The sequence below is a fragment of the Littorina saxatilis genome, linkage group LG1 (assembly GCF_037325665.1).
Source record: "Littorina saxatilis isolate snail1 linkage group LG1, US_GU_Lsax_2.0, whole genome shotgun sequence".
Lineage (NCBI taxonomy): Eukaryota > Metazoa > Mollusca > Gastropoda > Littorinimorpha > Littorinidae > Littorina > Littorina saxatilis.
In genome coordinates, this window is record NC_090245.1 from 17,124,583 (window position 1) to 17,139,856 (window position 15,274).

At 42.5% G+C, this 15,274-nt stretch overlaps 1 protein-coding gene across 1 annotated transcript; it reads right to left on the bottom strand.

Annotated features, from left to right (window-relative positions):
* Window positions 1-1,828: 1,828 nt before the first annotated feature.
* On the bottom strand, window positions 1,829-14,471 carry LOC138963178 (uncharacterized protein F13E9.13, mitochondrial-like). Its single transcript, XM_070335219.1, has 6 exons — window positions 14,352-14,471; window positions 11,427-11,509; window positions 10,819-11,005; window positions 7,558-7,708; window positions 5,061-5,188; window positions 1,829-3,949 (listed from the first exon to the last, which is right to left on the bottom strand). The coding sequence occupies exons 1-6, from the start codon at window positions 14,455-14,457 to the stop codon at window positions 3,732-3,734; spliced, it is 873 nt and encodes a 290-aa protein (XP_070191320.1). The 5' UTR covers window positions 14,458-14,471; the 3' UTR covers window positions 1,829-3,731.
* Window positions 14,472-15,274: the final 803 nt, after the last annotated feature.

Below are 15,274 nucleotides of genomic sequence, written 5' to 3' on the forward strand. Positions count from 1 at the left end.
CGATGTTCATAGCCAGGACCCTGTTGTAGCACGTGCATCACAACCTTTTGCCCTGGCATGCGTTCCGCAAATTTCATGGGGCTATAAAAAAAAACACCCTTTTTCTTCCAAAATGCAGAAGCTTTTGAGAAGTCCCACAAAGGGAAATAACTCTGCCTGCCAAACAAAATTCTAGGTCAAGACTCATTGTTCATTTGTTAATTCAAACACATTAATCTTTTAATTATTATGTCGATGTTTAATTTTTTGGCAATTTGTTTATAATTAGATCCGTTTTTTCAACAGATCCTTAACTTTTTTTGAAGAGTGTATGTCTGTCTGTCTGTCCGTCTGATTGTCTGCCTGTCTGTATCTAACTGTCTTCTTTCTGCAATCAATATTTCATCGACATCCGAAATTCATATCTCAAGTTCTCAGCAATTCCCATCTGCCCATCAACCATACATTCTGCACGAACACAACATTATCAAGATAATTATCTTCAGGAAATGGCTTTTACACAGACGGTTAAATTCAGATATGACTCTAAAAATGTAAGAACAATTGTTGTATCACTGTAAAACGAAGCCAGCGGGTATGGCACAGGAAGGGAAAAAATCAATGATGATGCCAGCAGACTGACAATCAACCTTTCTTTGTGCGACTGACATAAGCTGCTCCATTTGTTAAATGAGGTTGTGAATACGTTTTTGTTTTCTGAAGAAATGCACAGTAACAAAACGCACAAACACAAACAAACAAACCCACACACACATTTGATACAAACAGCAAGTGGTTTCTCAAGTCAGGCTACATGTCTTTTGTCAGGAGCTAAAAAATGAAATGTTGAACCAAAACAAATTCTACGATCTCAGGATTCACTCCATTTTTGCATTATTTCACGCTCCCACCAATTCTACAATACAAACATCGCATTCTTCTTCGCTGCCTCTTTAAAAAATGTAAGCTGATCGGCCATCGCATTCAGACCTCTGATATTTTGCTGGGATCGTTTCCGGGGAAATTAGATTGCTTTTTCTCGATCTTATCTCTCGTCTTTTGTCTTCTCTTGTTACGCCCAACTCATCACGACGGAATACCACAAATGGAGACTGGGCCTGATTACTTTGGTGTTGTGTGGCGCACACGTCGGTGATGACATCAAAACTTATCGCATCAGTGCTGGATGGAGGGTGTGGGTGTTGTGGTAATAGAGAGAGATATGGAGAGAAAGAAAGCTTGTATATATACTTGGCCAAAATATTATTGCAACAACTTTCGCACGCTAACAAAAGCGGTAAAACGCAATCCATTTTAGTTCAACTTTATATGCTGGAAAAGGTAATTATGTCCACCGTTCATATCATTTGTCCGATCGGTGGTAATTTGTATAGGCATCCCGTTACAGCCTGTCAAACAAGGTTACAGTATACGTGCTTGTTTTTCTGTCTGCGTGATTGTATGCCCTTGGAAAGAGCGAGAGAGTACAAGAGCCTGCTTGAATGCCTGTCCGTACATATGTGTGGATGGGGAGGAGAGACGTTGTCCTTTCCCACGTTTGTCCGTATACATGCATCCACACGGGAATATTTAAGGTAAAAGAACAGAAAGAGAAAAAGAGTGTTTATATGCAATTATGCCTTTCACATAACTGTCGTGTATTGCCTGTTGGATAGTTTTTATTTCTTTCTTTATTTGGTGTTTAACGTCGTTTTCAACCGTTCAAGGTTATATCGCGACGGGATAGTTTTCATGCTTGTGTCTGTGTCCAAAACCACAATGGCATATTTGTATGTAAAATTTTAAAAAAGACAAAACAAAACTAAATAAACAAAAAACAAGACACCAGTTCAATTTTAAGAATTATATTGTGAAGCGGATATAATAACATATACATAGTTGGAATCAGTGAGCTATCAGTGCCAGTGAATAATGCCACAATACCATTTTCTAGCAAACATCACTTTTAGCGTGTATACATATATATAAATGCACACAAATATCAGGACTAGCTTACATCCCTTTAAACAAATGGCCAGTGTACAAATAATCTACTCCTGTGATAGTATGCATTTATAGCAAAATATGCTCCTTTAGAAAACGTGAATATATCATAATACAAGAAAATGGCTTTCTCAACACACTTGTGGTTATTTGAAAATACCGTAAAATCCCAAGCAAACACCCTCCCCCCTTCCGCACAGATTTCGGGTAAAAGTAGGGGGTGGGCGTTTGCTAGGTATCCACCCCTTTGCAAGACAACGTGTTATCACATTTTCACGAGAGAAATAAAGTGATACAACCAACCGTTTGTTTACACAAATAAATCTGTGCTAGAAAAAAAGAAGAAAAAAAAGAACACAAGTGACCTTGATTCTTCTCATTCTCGGACTAACGTCAGCACAAACACAGTTTCTTCTCTTGTTTGGAGATCTGGTAGGGTTGATGATCGTGGGCTCATTATAGTCCTTCGAAGTCAACATCATCGTCTCCACTCTCAGCTTCTTCTGGAAGAAAACTCGCGGGCACATACCGAAACATTGTCTGCAGCTTTGTTTTCAAGATATTGAAAGGCTTTTAGTTTGTATGAGCGTATGTCACTGTAAAGGATTTGTGCTCCCGCATGGCTGAACATAGAGAAGTGTTAAACACTCATTAAAAAACGTCACTGAACGACTTCACCTTGGGACATGACGTAATTTAATTCCCCCCCCCCCCCCCCCCCCCCCCAAAAAAAAGGAGAACCATCGAACAGTGTGCACCAATCGTAGACATAGGAGACCGACTGTCCTAAAACTTGTTTTCTTTAAACCGGGGTGGGCTTTTGCTAGGTATTGACCCCTCTGCACAACTTTTGGCCAAAAGTGGGGAGGTGGGCGTTTGCTAGATACTGGGCGTTTGCTAGGGATTTTACGGTAAGTGCAATAATTATTTTGTATCATTTCAACAAATCACAGCTAAATGCATGATAACAATGACAACTTCAAAAACACAAACACATCATGAAAGGTGAAAAATCACAGGTGTGTTCTGACAACAGGTCAAGAAGACGTAAAGTGTTGGACATGGCGGCGAAATGCATAGCAAGGGGAATAATACTGCATCCATGGCAGGGCATTTTTGTATGGGGATCATTGAGTTGCTTCCCTTCCTCCAGTCCCTATAAACCGAAGACGGCAAGCTCGATATTTCTCTTGCAAAGGTCTCAACAAAGCAAGTTGCTCATTAGCCCCTGCTCGCACGGTGGACATTAAATTAGAATGTCATCATCCTCTCTCTATTTCATACACACACACACACTCACAAATGCACCAGTAAAAAAAATACTTTCAACTTCATGCTTTAGCCCAACACATTGTTAACTCCTGTGTACATTTACATGTAAACATTGGTAACACTGAACACACAGTATCCACACGGTTTAAATCACAGTTTCCTATCAATTGTAATCAAATCTAATTACTTGATCCGTCACTTGTTTGCAAGGAGACCATACCATACCACTTGTACATCAATAAAATGCATAGCGTGAACAAGTTCTGCATAAATATGGGTAATATTGAAAACACTGAACATTCAAATCACAGGGATTTTTATATTTCCGCATGATCTTTTCACAATTTCTGTCCACTCAATGATTTCCTTACCCATCACATTTTAATGCAAGCAGATCATCTAGGTGAAAAATATACTGGGAAAAAATCCTACTCAAGTAGCATTTGTTGATCATAAAAATCTGTTTTCAAACATTATCATATGATCATGGTCGCATCAACATGTTTTTTCCGGACTTCTTTGACCCTTTCCATGAACTGTTTGACTCGCCGTTCGTCCAGTCGGTTTGTCCAGTGGCCACCCTCCTTCAGAGCAGAACCCACAATCACGGCGTGAGCTGCCCTGTACTGGTCATAGTTCTCGGCTGTCACGCCCGACCCCACCAGAACTGGCATCTGTGTGTTTTGAAGTACAGCTGCAACAATCAAAGTTGATTAATTAACCAATGAGCTGTTTTAAGATTGTGTGTGTGTGTGTGTGTGAGAGAGAGAGAGAGAGAGAGAGACAGACATAGACAGAGAGGGGGAGGGAAGGAGTGAGAAAAAGATGGAGGAAAAGAGGGAGAGTGTGTGTGTTTGTGTAGGTAAAATATTGTCGCAACATAACTGCATAGAGGAATGCATGACATATACACTACAGTAGAACCCCCTTTTAAGACTGTGTTTTCTCAGACTTTCTTTTCATAACCTCTGTAAATTTACCCCCATTTTAAGACTCCCTCCTTTTAACGACCTGATTCTCTCGAATTGTCAAAGGTCTTAAAAGGGGGTTTTACTGTATAAACATTTCTTCACGATCACATTCAGTCTACACCTAACCAGCATGCCCATTTTTCATGAGCAGGTCCCATTGTATAGTTTTTTTATGACTTAAAAAAAAAGTAAAAGTCCACCAATATTATTTGCATAATTACTGCCTCTTTCAACCACTTCACTTGTTGTAGCTGCATTGCAAGTTATAGAAGCCTAGTTCCTGATGCAAATTTTGGAGCAGTGTGTGTATGATGACCATTAATAATACAATCTAATGCAGTATCTTGATCAATACATGTAGTTTTTAACCTTGTTGCTGGGTACTTGTCACTTGACAGCCGGATAGTAAGTTTCAAAGGAAGTTCTGGGCAGGTGTGCACGAAAAAGTTACCTATCCGGTGGGAGCCAGATGCTAGGTCAGACTGCTTGAAATTGAGGTTTGTTTGAGATTTCACTCGATCCAACCCCCCTGCTGGCTCACACTCAGTTTGTAACTTTCTTGTGCACACCACCCCGGGTGTTCTTTTTTAAGTTACTTACCGGTTTTAAATTGTCCAAGTTACTTGCAACACAACACTTGATTAGGACACCAGTTTAGTGGTGTTTACTGGTGTTTCATTTCTCAATGGTTGTTTCTATTGCTGTTACTTCTTTTTCTGCATTCATGGGCTGAAACTCCCATGTAAACTCATGATTTTTGCACAAGTTGTTATGAGTATGACCATTTTTACCTCGCCATTTAGGCAGCCATATGCCACTTTCCAAAACATTTACCTTTCACCTCTTTTGTGCTAGCAATCTGGCCTGTTGCTGGGCCAGTAACAATCACTCCATCAGCCAGGAAGAACTTGGCTGCTTGAGCTGTTTCCACAATGTCCACATCCGCCGTGATCGCATGAGCACTGCAAGAACACATTGAGTAAATTCCACGTGAGATAGCATAAGCAAACCAACATCTCTGCAAAATAAGAATTCAGGTTTTGAGAGTAAAATGTGTGTACACAACAATAGCATTATCAACATTAACTCATTGTCTCCCAGGTACGGATATATCCGTACCCACTCATATGGCTCTATCTGCTCAAACTGTTAGCTTCAGTCGCTTCCTGCAACGTCCATCTAACGCCTGCATTCCATCGTGTTGATGCACAGTTTCTACACAGTTACAACAATTCTGAGTGACCTGCTGCAGCACAGCTGGTCTCGGCTAAAAAAAACTTGGTCAACAAAGGTGTGGTAGAAAGTGTTAAAGAATTCTCTCAACAACAACAAAAACTCAGGTTTTTAATTAACTGACTTGCGGTTTGCCTTTTATTAATTCACAATATTGTTCTTTCCCATTTTAGAATCATCCCAAGATCCAGAGTCTATGAAAACTTTGTTCTGCCAGTTAAAAAAATTATGGACAATAGGAATACACCAAAAGATGCCTGCATCTCATTCACATCAGAAACAAGGGTATCTAGGCCTGGCAATCAGAAGCTTGTTAAAATAGTAGAGTAAATTAGAACGATAAAGAAAAGTGATTGACAAGGCCTTCTCACTCTGAGCCCAGGTAAACAAATAACTGCTCTATAAACCACAATAACTTTAAACAGAAATAGACAACAACAAAAACACGCTGAGTAAAACAAAATAAAATACACTTTTACCTGTATTCCAAGGTCTCGAATAGCAATATCTGAATAGCTAAAGAGACGATAAAAATTATTGTCATCATTTTCACGAGTTTTCATTCACAAACACCTGGTAAATAAATCTCATGTTCCCCATGCAATAACTCGAGGTGGTGAATGGGTTTGAGCTTTCATGTGAAACGTGGATTGTCAAAGTAAAAGCCAATCAGGCTGATTGTTTGATGTGTGGAACCATCGTGGCTTTGGATTTGTGTTTCCGAGGACAACGATTGTAAGCATTCACTCTCAAAGACCCAATCAATGTTGATAATTAACGCGGCGACTCATGGTCAATTTGCAACTTATCTCTGTAATCGCAAAATCCACAACGAAAAGTCATAAACACTTAAAAGAAAAGAAATATGCTCAACACTTACTGAATTCACAGGTATGATCGCAGCTCTGTACATTTTCAGACTGGAAGAAAAGCGTCAACAAGCTACGTTTGACGTCACATACAAGTTTGATGTGTTATCTCGTGCTACTGTGACGATGCTTTGAGGCCCGGAGTTGGATTCTAAAAATTCATCTCCCTGTGGGTTATTGTGCATTTTGTTGCACAACCAAAATGATAACAAAAACGATGTTTGGTGGCTTGTCGACAGACCAGCACTTTGTTGTTGGTTCTCGGGGAGCATATCGCCTTTTGTCTCATATTTATCAACCGCGGCCTTCGGCCTTGGTCGATAAAGATGAAACAAAAGACGACATGGTCCCCTTGGACCAACAAAAAAGCTGGTCTGTCAACAAGCCACCAAACATCTTATATTGTCATCATTTTCACGAGTTTTCATTCACAAACACCTGGGAAATAAATCTCATGTTCCCCATGCAATAACTCGAGGTGGTGAATGGGTTTGAGCTTTCAGGTGAAATGTGGATTGTCAAAGTAAAAGCCAATCAGGCTGATTGTTTGATGTGTGGAACCATCGCGGCTTTGGATTTGTGTTTCCGAGGACAACGATTGTAAGCATTCACTCTCAAAGACCCAATCAATGTTGATAATTACCGCGGCGACTCATGGTCAATTTGCAACTTATCTCTGTAATCGCAAAATCCACAACGAAAAGTCATAAAACACTAAAAAGAACAGAAATATGCTCAACACTTACTGAACTCACACATAATTTATGATCACAGCTCTGTGTATTTTCAGACTGGAAGAAAAACGTCAACAAGCTACGTTTGACGACACAGACAAGTTCGACGTGTTATCTCGAGCTACTGTGACGATGCTTTGTGGCCCGGAGTTGGATTCTAAAAACTTGTCTCCCTGTGGGTTATTGTGCATTTTGTTGCACAACCAAAATGATGACAAAACCTATGTTTGGTAGCTTGTTGTCAGACCAGCACTTTGTTGTTGGTTCTCGGGGAGCATATCGCCTTTTGTCTCATATTTATCAACCGCGGCCTTCGGCCTTGGTCGATAAAGATGAAACAAAAGACGATATGGTCCCCTTGGACCAACAAAAAAGCTGGTCTGTCAACAAGCCACCAAACATCTTATAATAACCAACCTGTATTCCAACAATGTAGATAATTTTTCGCAAAATCTCAAAAAAGCAGCACAAACAAATAAAACTGCAAGCACTCACCTGTGTTTCTTCTTGATATCAGCAAGGACCATAACGTTGTCAGCTCCAATGCTGTGGCGGTATCGCATCAAGTCTCCAGCACATGCATTCATCAGACCCTCGTCTGCCACATGAGAAAATACAAAACCCTCCACACGAATGAACTCTAGGTCTGCAACAACAAAAATGCAAGTAAAGTTGAGAAAACACAATTCTACAAGCCTCTAAAACTTGTCAATATCTCACTGTACACTTCCTTATCTGTCCCCCTGACCTTGCTGACTCTCTTCTTGGTCTCCTGGAATAGACGCAATGGCCTAGCGGATAAGACTGTACACTTCCTTATCTGTCCCCCTGACCCTACTGACTCTCTTCTTGGTCTCCTGGAATAGACGCAATGGTCTAGCGGATAAGACTGTACACTTCCTTATCTGTCCCCCTGACCCTACTGACTCTCTTCTTGGTCTCCTGGAATAGACGCAATGGCCTAGCGGATAAGACTGTACACTTCCTTATCTGTCCCCCTGACCCTACTGACTCTCTTCTTGGTCTCCTGGAATGGACGCAATGGCCTAGCGGATAAGACGGAAGGACTCTCTTCTTGGTCTCCTGGAATAGACGCAATGGCCTAGCGGATAAGACGGAAGGACTCTCTTCTTGGTCTCCTGGAATAGACGCAATGGCCTAGCGGATAAGACGGAAGGACTCTCTTCTTGGTCTCCTGGAATAGACGCAATGGCCTAACGGATAAGACGGAAGGACTCTCTTCTTGGTCTCCTGGAATAGACGCAATGGCCTAGCGGATAAGACGGAAGGACTCTCTTCTTGGTCTCCTGGAATGGACGCAATGGCCTAGCGGATAAGACGGAAGGACTCTCTTCTTGGTCTCCTGGAATAGACGCAATGGCCTAGCGGATAAGACGGAAGGACTCTCTTCTTGGTCTCCTGGAATAGACGCAATGGCCTAGCGGATAAGACGGAAGGACTCTCTTCTTGGTCTCCTGGAATAGACGCAATGGCCTAGCGGATAAGACGGAAGGACTCTCTTCTTGGTCTCCTGGAATGGACGCAATGGCCTAGCGGATAAGACGGAAGGACTCTCTTCTTGGTCTCCTGGAATGGACGCAATGGCCTAGCGGATAAGACGGAAGGACTCTCTTCTTGGTCTCCTGGAATGGACGCAATGGCCTAGCGGATAAGACGGAAGGACTCTCTTCTTGGTCTCCTGGAATAGACGCAATGGCCTAGCGGATAAGACGGAAGGACTCTCTTCTTGGTCTCCTGGAATAGACGCAATGGCCTAGCGGATAAGACGGAAGGACTCTCTTCTTGGTCTCCTGGAATAGACGCAATGGCCTAGCGGATAAGACGGAAGGACTCTCTTCTTGGTCTCCTGGAATAGACGCAATGGCCTAGCGGATAAGACGGAAGGACTCTCTTCTTGGTCTCCTGGAATGGACGCAATGGCCTAGCGGATAAGACGGAAGGACTCTCTTCTTGGTCTCCTGGAATAGACGCAATGGCCTAGCGGATAAGACGGAAGGACTCTCTTCTTGGTCTCCTGGAATGGACGCAATGGCCTAGCGGATAAGACGGAAGGTTGAGTGTTCAAATCCCGGCCGCACCTGGTGGGATAAGGGTGGATATTTTTCCGATCTCCCAGATCAACTTAAGTGCAGACCTGCTAGTGCTAGTAGGCCCTTATCCCCCTTCGCGTGTACATGCAAGCACAAGACCAACAAGCCAGGTGCGCACGGAAAAGATCCTGTTAAGTGTTATCCATGTAGGAGTTTGGTGGGTTAAAGAAAAACGAAAATACCAAGCAAGCATCCCCCGAAATCGGTGTATGACTGCCAAAATGGCGGGGTAAAAATGGTCATACCCGTCAAAACCCACACGAGTGTACTTGGGAGTTTAAGCAAATGAATGAAGAATAAGAGAAGAAGGTTTCCAGGATGCTCCCCCAGACAAGATTTTTAACTTCTTCCGTTAAAGGAGATTTAGATTTTTAACAAGATTTGAAGCAACATACTAACAAGTGTGACAAAAACATAACTTTTTAGAATCTTCTTCTTTTTACTGTGATAGACCTTAATGTGGATACAGTCGAACCTGTCTAAAGAGACCACCCAAGGGACTGAGCAAAAGTGGTCTCTTTAGACAGGTGGTCTCTTTAGACAGGTGATTTATGTAGTCGTAAAAACCGTCGGGGATCCTTTGGGGTGGTCTTAACGGGCAGGTGGTCTTTATGGACAGGTAGTCTCCAGGGCAGGTTCGACTGTAGTATAACAATGGAGACCAGAATGCAAACTGAGAAAGGAAATTCTTCTTCTTCTTCTTCTACGTTCCCGGCTTTGGCCATGTTGGGTTTGATGCGTGCATGCCTGGTTTTCTCCTGTAGATGGGTGTCGGCACAGGAGGTCTGCCCGCTGTCCTCAGCCAACATGCTCCGTCTTCATGGCAGCTCAAATTTTTTATTGAGGTTCTCTCCTCTAGATCCGCCGTGTTTCGCCTAGGGGCTTGCGCTGCCTAGTTGATAGGGTCACCTCGTAGAGGATGTGGTCATAGACCACGCACGGTCGGTCTTGGGATAGGGAAACGTTATGCTAGTCCGGAGGGATTACGCCACAATGGCCACCTCGCGAAGACCCAGGGTCCTAGACTAGGGAGGTCCAAGGGGGAGCACCGGGAGGGCTACCCCTCTACCCGCACCTCCAACACAATCCCTTCCCCTGGTAGCTTCATCCCCAAGGAGGAAACAGAGCTACCTGCAACACCCCGAGAAAGGAAATGAAATGAATCGGTCCTGCATAGCCAAAAAGGTTGAAGGGACATTAAAAGCAGCAACCAACCAAACACTTTTCTTGGTCTTGGTTCATTTTCTGTCCAATGAAATTTGTCACAGATAACTACGAACTGACATTAGCATTGATAATTTGATTTCCAAATCACGTAATTATTTCTTCAGAAGTTTTGTCACTATGGGGTTGTGGTTGGGTGCTGCATGTCTGCGTGCAGCTTATCTGTGTGGCTGTCTTACATTCTAACGGGCGCAATGGCATAGTGGATAAGACGCTGGCCTCCTAAGCCGGAAGCCGTGAGTTCGAATCCCGGCTGGTCGCGCCTGGTGGGTTAAGGGTGGAGTGTGTGTGTTGTGTGTGTGTGTGTGTGTGAGAGTGTCATTGTGTGTGTGTTTGTTCCTGCCTGCATGTGTGCATCAAGCACTTTAACTACAATAATATTCACATCAACCTAAACTCAAAATGCAACCAGAGTCCTTACTTGCTGCTTTGGCCACGGCCATGGCGTGCTTGTTGGCTCCTGCCAAAATCTGGATGCCAACAGGACTCGGCGTCAGCAGTTTCTTCACCTGGATGCAGACTGCCGTCATGGCCGCCGTGATCTCTGGTCCCACACTATCGGCCTGCAGGTACGGTACATCATGCATGTTCTCAACTATCACACCATCCTGAAAAAGTAAACAGTTTGGTGAGTCAGGAAAACCTGATTTACAGCACATGTGAACTGTTAATTTCTACTTCAAGAATTGTTTAAAAATAAACCGGTGACACAGACGCACAGCGGTAATTTCTCTTTCTTCCTCTCCCAAACAGAGATGCTGACCCCAAAAAGGAACAGCCACACCCAGGAAAACACACACACATGAACATTTTGAGGCCGTGTTGATGAGACTGATGGTTGCATGGTGGTGGTGGTGGTAATGTAGTTGGTAAAGTGTGTCAGTTATAATACTTATGTTAGAAAGATAAATGCTTGTCTGCTTGCACATCTGTGTTTGCATGAACTGTGTATGTCCACATAGATGTACATGCTGCCAGTCTCAATCTGTCTTTTCACACTCATAAAAAATATTGAACATAAAAACTCACAACTCCAAGGTCTTTAAAAATGGCAGCCTCACGAGTTGCATCTTCAATGATCCTGGTCACATCGTTGTTGCTGCATGGAGTACCTGCAATTCACTGCTATGTATATATCTGGTCTCCCTCTTCTTCTGTGTTCGTGGGCTGAAACTCCCACGTTCACTCGTGTTTTTTGCACGAGTGGAATTTTACGTGTATGACCGTTTTTTACCCCGCCATTTAGGCAGTCATACGCCGTTTTCGGGGGAAGCATGCTGGGTATTTTCGTGTTTCTATAACCCACCGAACTCTGACATGGATTACAGGATCTTTTTTGTTGCGCACTTGGTCTTGTGCTTGCGCGTGTACACACGGGGGGGTGTTCGGACAGCGAGGAGAGTCTGCACACAAAGTTGACTCTGAGAAATAAATCTCTCGCCGAATGTGGGGACGAACTCACGCTGACAGCGGCCAACTGGATACAAATCCAGCGCGCTACCGACTGAGCTACATCCCCGCTGGTCTCCCGCACTTCTTCGTTTTGTTCAAAAATTAATTACAAAAACAGATAGACTGCCAACGTTCGAAAATTTAGAATCAAAAAACAAGAATGGTTGGTAATTTTTGTTTTTTTAGTAAATTTAACGTTTTGTTTTGTCAATAATGTACGTTCAAATTACCTGCCAGTGCCATTCTTGTTTTTGATTCTTTTTGTTCAACCAATAGGCGAGAAGGCAATTACAGCGGCCATGGTATGGATGGATTATTAACTATACAGAATGGACCAAGAGCAGTGAGCGACAAACATACACCCGACACTCATTTGGGCAGAAAAAATGGTGGGGTCTGGTACTGGTAGCCTTTTTTTTTTTTTAATATACAGTTGTTCTCTATCTGACAAAGTAAGGATTGCTAACAGTTACTTACACAGAATATCATGATCTGATAAAAATCTGATGAGTACGCACATGAAGAACTAACAGCTACTAAAAGATAAAAGATTTATGTGCGTTGTACAGTACCTGACAGAAACAAACTCACATCAACCACTCCAGGCCAAATATGTTCATGGCCTTCATTTACCAACACAAAAAAGCCATTGTAAAAACTATGCACCAAAAATGAAAGTAGGTTTTGCGGGTATGTGGTACAAAGATGCAAAAACACTGATGAGGGACAGAACGTGGCCAGTTTAATAGACTGGAGAATTCAGACTGATGATGATGATCTGTGTGTGTGTGTGAGTGTGAGTGTGTGTGTGTGCGCGTGTGTGTGTGTGTGTGTGTGTGTGTGTGTGTGTGTGTGTGTGTGTGTGTGTGTGTGTGTGTGTGTGTGTGTGTGTGTCCAGACTCACACATATTTATATTCACTGTACAGAATTAGAAGAGAGAAGATGAATATATTGCCTCTTTAATTCATTTAAGGAGGAGCTCTTAGTTTGTGTGTGTGTGTGTGTGTGTGTGTGTGTATGTGTGTGTGTGTGTCTTAGTTTGTGTGTGTGTGTGTGTGTGTGTGTGTGTATGTGTGTGTGCAAGGGCGGATCTGGGGGGGGTTACACGGGTTCCGTAACCCCCCCCCACCCCCCCCAAAAAAGAGGTAATTTATTGGCTCAGGATGCACCAGATAGCTCTATTTTGCTTCTTTGGATAAAAAAAATTTCCGGGGGGGCATGCCCCCGGACCCCCCTAGAGGCTTAGGCGCCTTTGGCGCCGTCAACTTGTATCTTCGCAGTCATTTTGTAACCCCCCCCTCCAAAGTGAATTGATCCGCCCTTGGTGTGTGTGTGTATGTGTGTGTGTGTGTGTGTGTGTGTGTGTGTGTGTGTCCAGACTCACACATATTTATATTCACTGTACAGAATTAGAAGAGAGAAGATGAATATATTGCCTCTTTAATTCATTTAAGGAGGAGCTCTTAGTTTTAACAACTTGTCCTCCTTCCTTTTCAAGATATTAAGTCTCTGCATCATGTATAATCACAGATGCATGTCAGCAAGCAGCTTTTGTCTCTTGAGTTTCAAGAACAGTGTCAGCATGTGTACAAGTGTCTGTCTTTGGTCTGTTCCTGTCTGCCTGTGTGGAGGGCCCCAAAGGGTTTAAAATCGTGATCGTGATTGGCGTTTTTTTACCTTTCTGTGACCGTGATTGCCGAAATTTCAATTTCTGTGATCGTGATGGGATTTTGCCCGTGATCCGTGATGACAAAAAAATCAAGTCTTGTGATCATGATCGTCATTTGTTTTCATGATCGTGATGGGCATTATTTCAAAGCATTTTATTTTCAACGTACATTTTTCACAGCTGTATCACTCTATGATCCTCTATTCGTCAAGGTGTTTGTGATCGTGAAAACAAAAATCAAGGTAACTGTGATCGTGAAAGCTAAAATTTCCCTTCCCGTGATCGTGATGATACCCCCCCTTTGGGGCCCTCTGTGTGTGACTGTCATCTAAATTAACATTAGAAGCTGAACCATCAATGGTCAATCAATTAAAGGAGAAAATGTCCTCTGTGTATCTACATGTGCAAGGGAGAAAAGAGATACTGACAGAACAGCCAGCAAGTATGCATGCAACAGCTCAGCTCCATTCCATAAAACTTGCAAGAGGTGGATCTAATAATCCATATAGTACACCCCACCAGCAGCAATCAACCAGCCCTGCCATTATTCATTTATAGACTCACCACCCTCTTGCCAACAACGCAGGTTTTACTTTCCATGGGAAACTGACATACCCTAGATTTTAAACTGAATGACAGCATAATAACTCTCTTTTTCTCTGTCTCTGTCTCTCTCGCTTCCTGATCAAGACACAAACTTTGTCGGAACAAAATATTATATATATATGATGTGTCACACATTATGATTATGGCCAAACATCGTTTCTGCAAAATTAAGAACAATACGAAGAAAATGTTAACTATAATATGAAAGATTCTGAGGAACAATTACCTGGTAGTGCCTGCACGTGAATAACTCCAATAACATTTCCCAAATCATGTCTGAATAATCTAGAAAAGCGCTCCAAAGTGGAGGCAGCGTTCCTAACAGACGCCATGTTGACAGCTGGGGGAACCCGACCTTGACCTGGAGGCGGTGTCTAATCCAACCAATGAAAATACTCCGTGCCGATGAAAATGGCAGCGGAATGGTAGTTCACTTTCATCGCTTCCAGTCTCGTTTTTTCGTGATTATTTGTATATCATAATACCGCTTACTAAAGCGACACCCCCAGATGCCTTTCTCTTGCACTTTTCGATCGAATGACACCTGGCAAGCCGTGATTTGTTGCAATTTTCATTGATAACGAATTTAAAACATGCAAAAAGTGGCAGTGTTTACGTTTTGGATTATACACGTGGATCTAATTAAAAGGTATACAACTGCATGTCGTGATCAACTACAACAACAAAAGCTTTTCTAACATCACAAAATATATATCAGAAGTATTTTCGGTTGATTTTCCCTTTCATATACAGCATTTCTCGTATAAATTTCGTCTTTCGCGCCGTGACATTCGGAAGTGTATAGAAAGCGTCAGGACTGCTTCATAAAAATCAAAAGTTTTATTTTATTTTTAAATTATACACATATAAATGTAAGATTGGATGTTATTTCGGTTTTTGATAGATTTAACAAAACAGAATTTGGAAACATTATACACAGACAAGAAGGCACGGCAATCGGACATATCGCGAAGCCAGCTGTTCGTGTCGAAGAAGTTGGCGGGAGGCGTTGTTATGCTGAGTGTGTAGTTCATTCTGTGTGAAACGCGCGAAGGGGGTCGACCGGTTGAAGAAACTTATGTTGGCACATGGAATGATTTTTCAACATTTTTCATCCCGGCAAGGTGGTGCATCAAACATAAACTAGAA

Excerpts from the sequence above, each read along its gene's own strand:
- LOC138963178 (XM_070335219.1), bottom strand. The coding sequence starts at position 14,457 with ATGGCGTCTGTTAGGAACGCTGCCTCCACTTTGGAGCGCTTTTCTAGA. Across the intron at positions 11,510-14,351 it reads TCACGTGCAGGCACTACCAG|GTACTCCATGCAGCAACAAC; the intron begins GTAATTGTTCCT and ends AGTGAATTGCAG. Across the intron at positions 3,950-5,060 it reads TAGCACAAAAGAGGTGAAAG|CTGTACTTCAAAACACACAG; the intron begins GTAAATGTTTTG and ends TGATTGTTGCAG.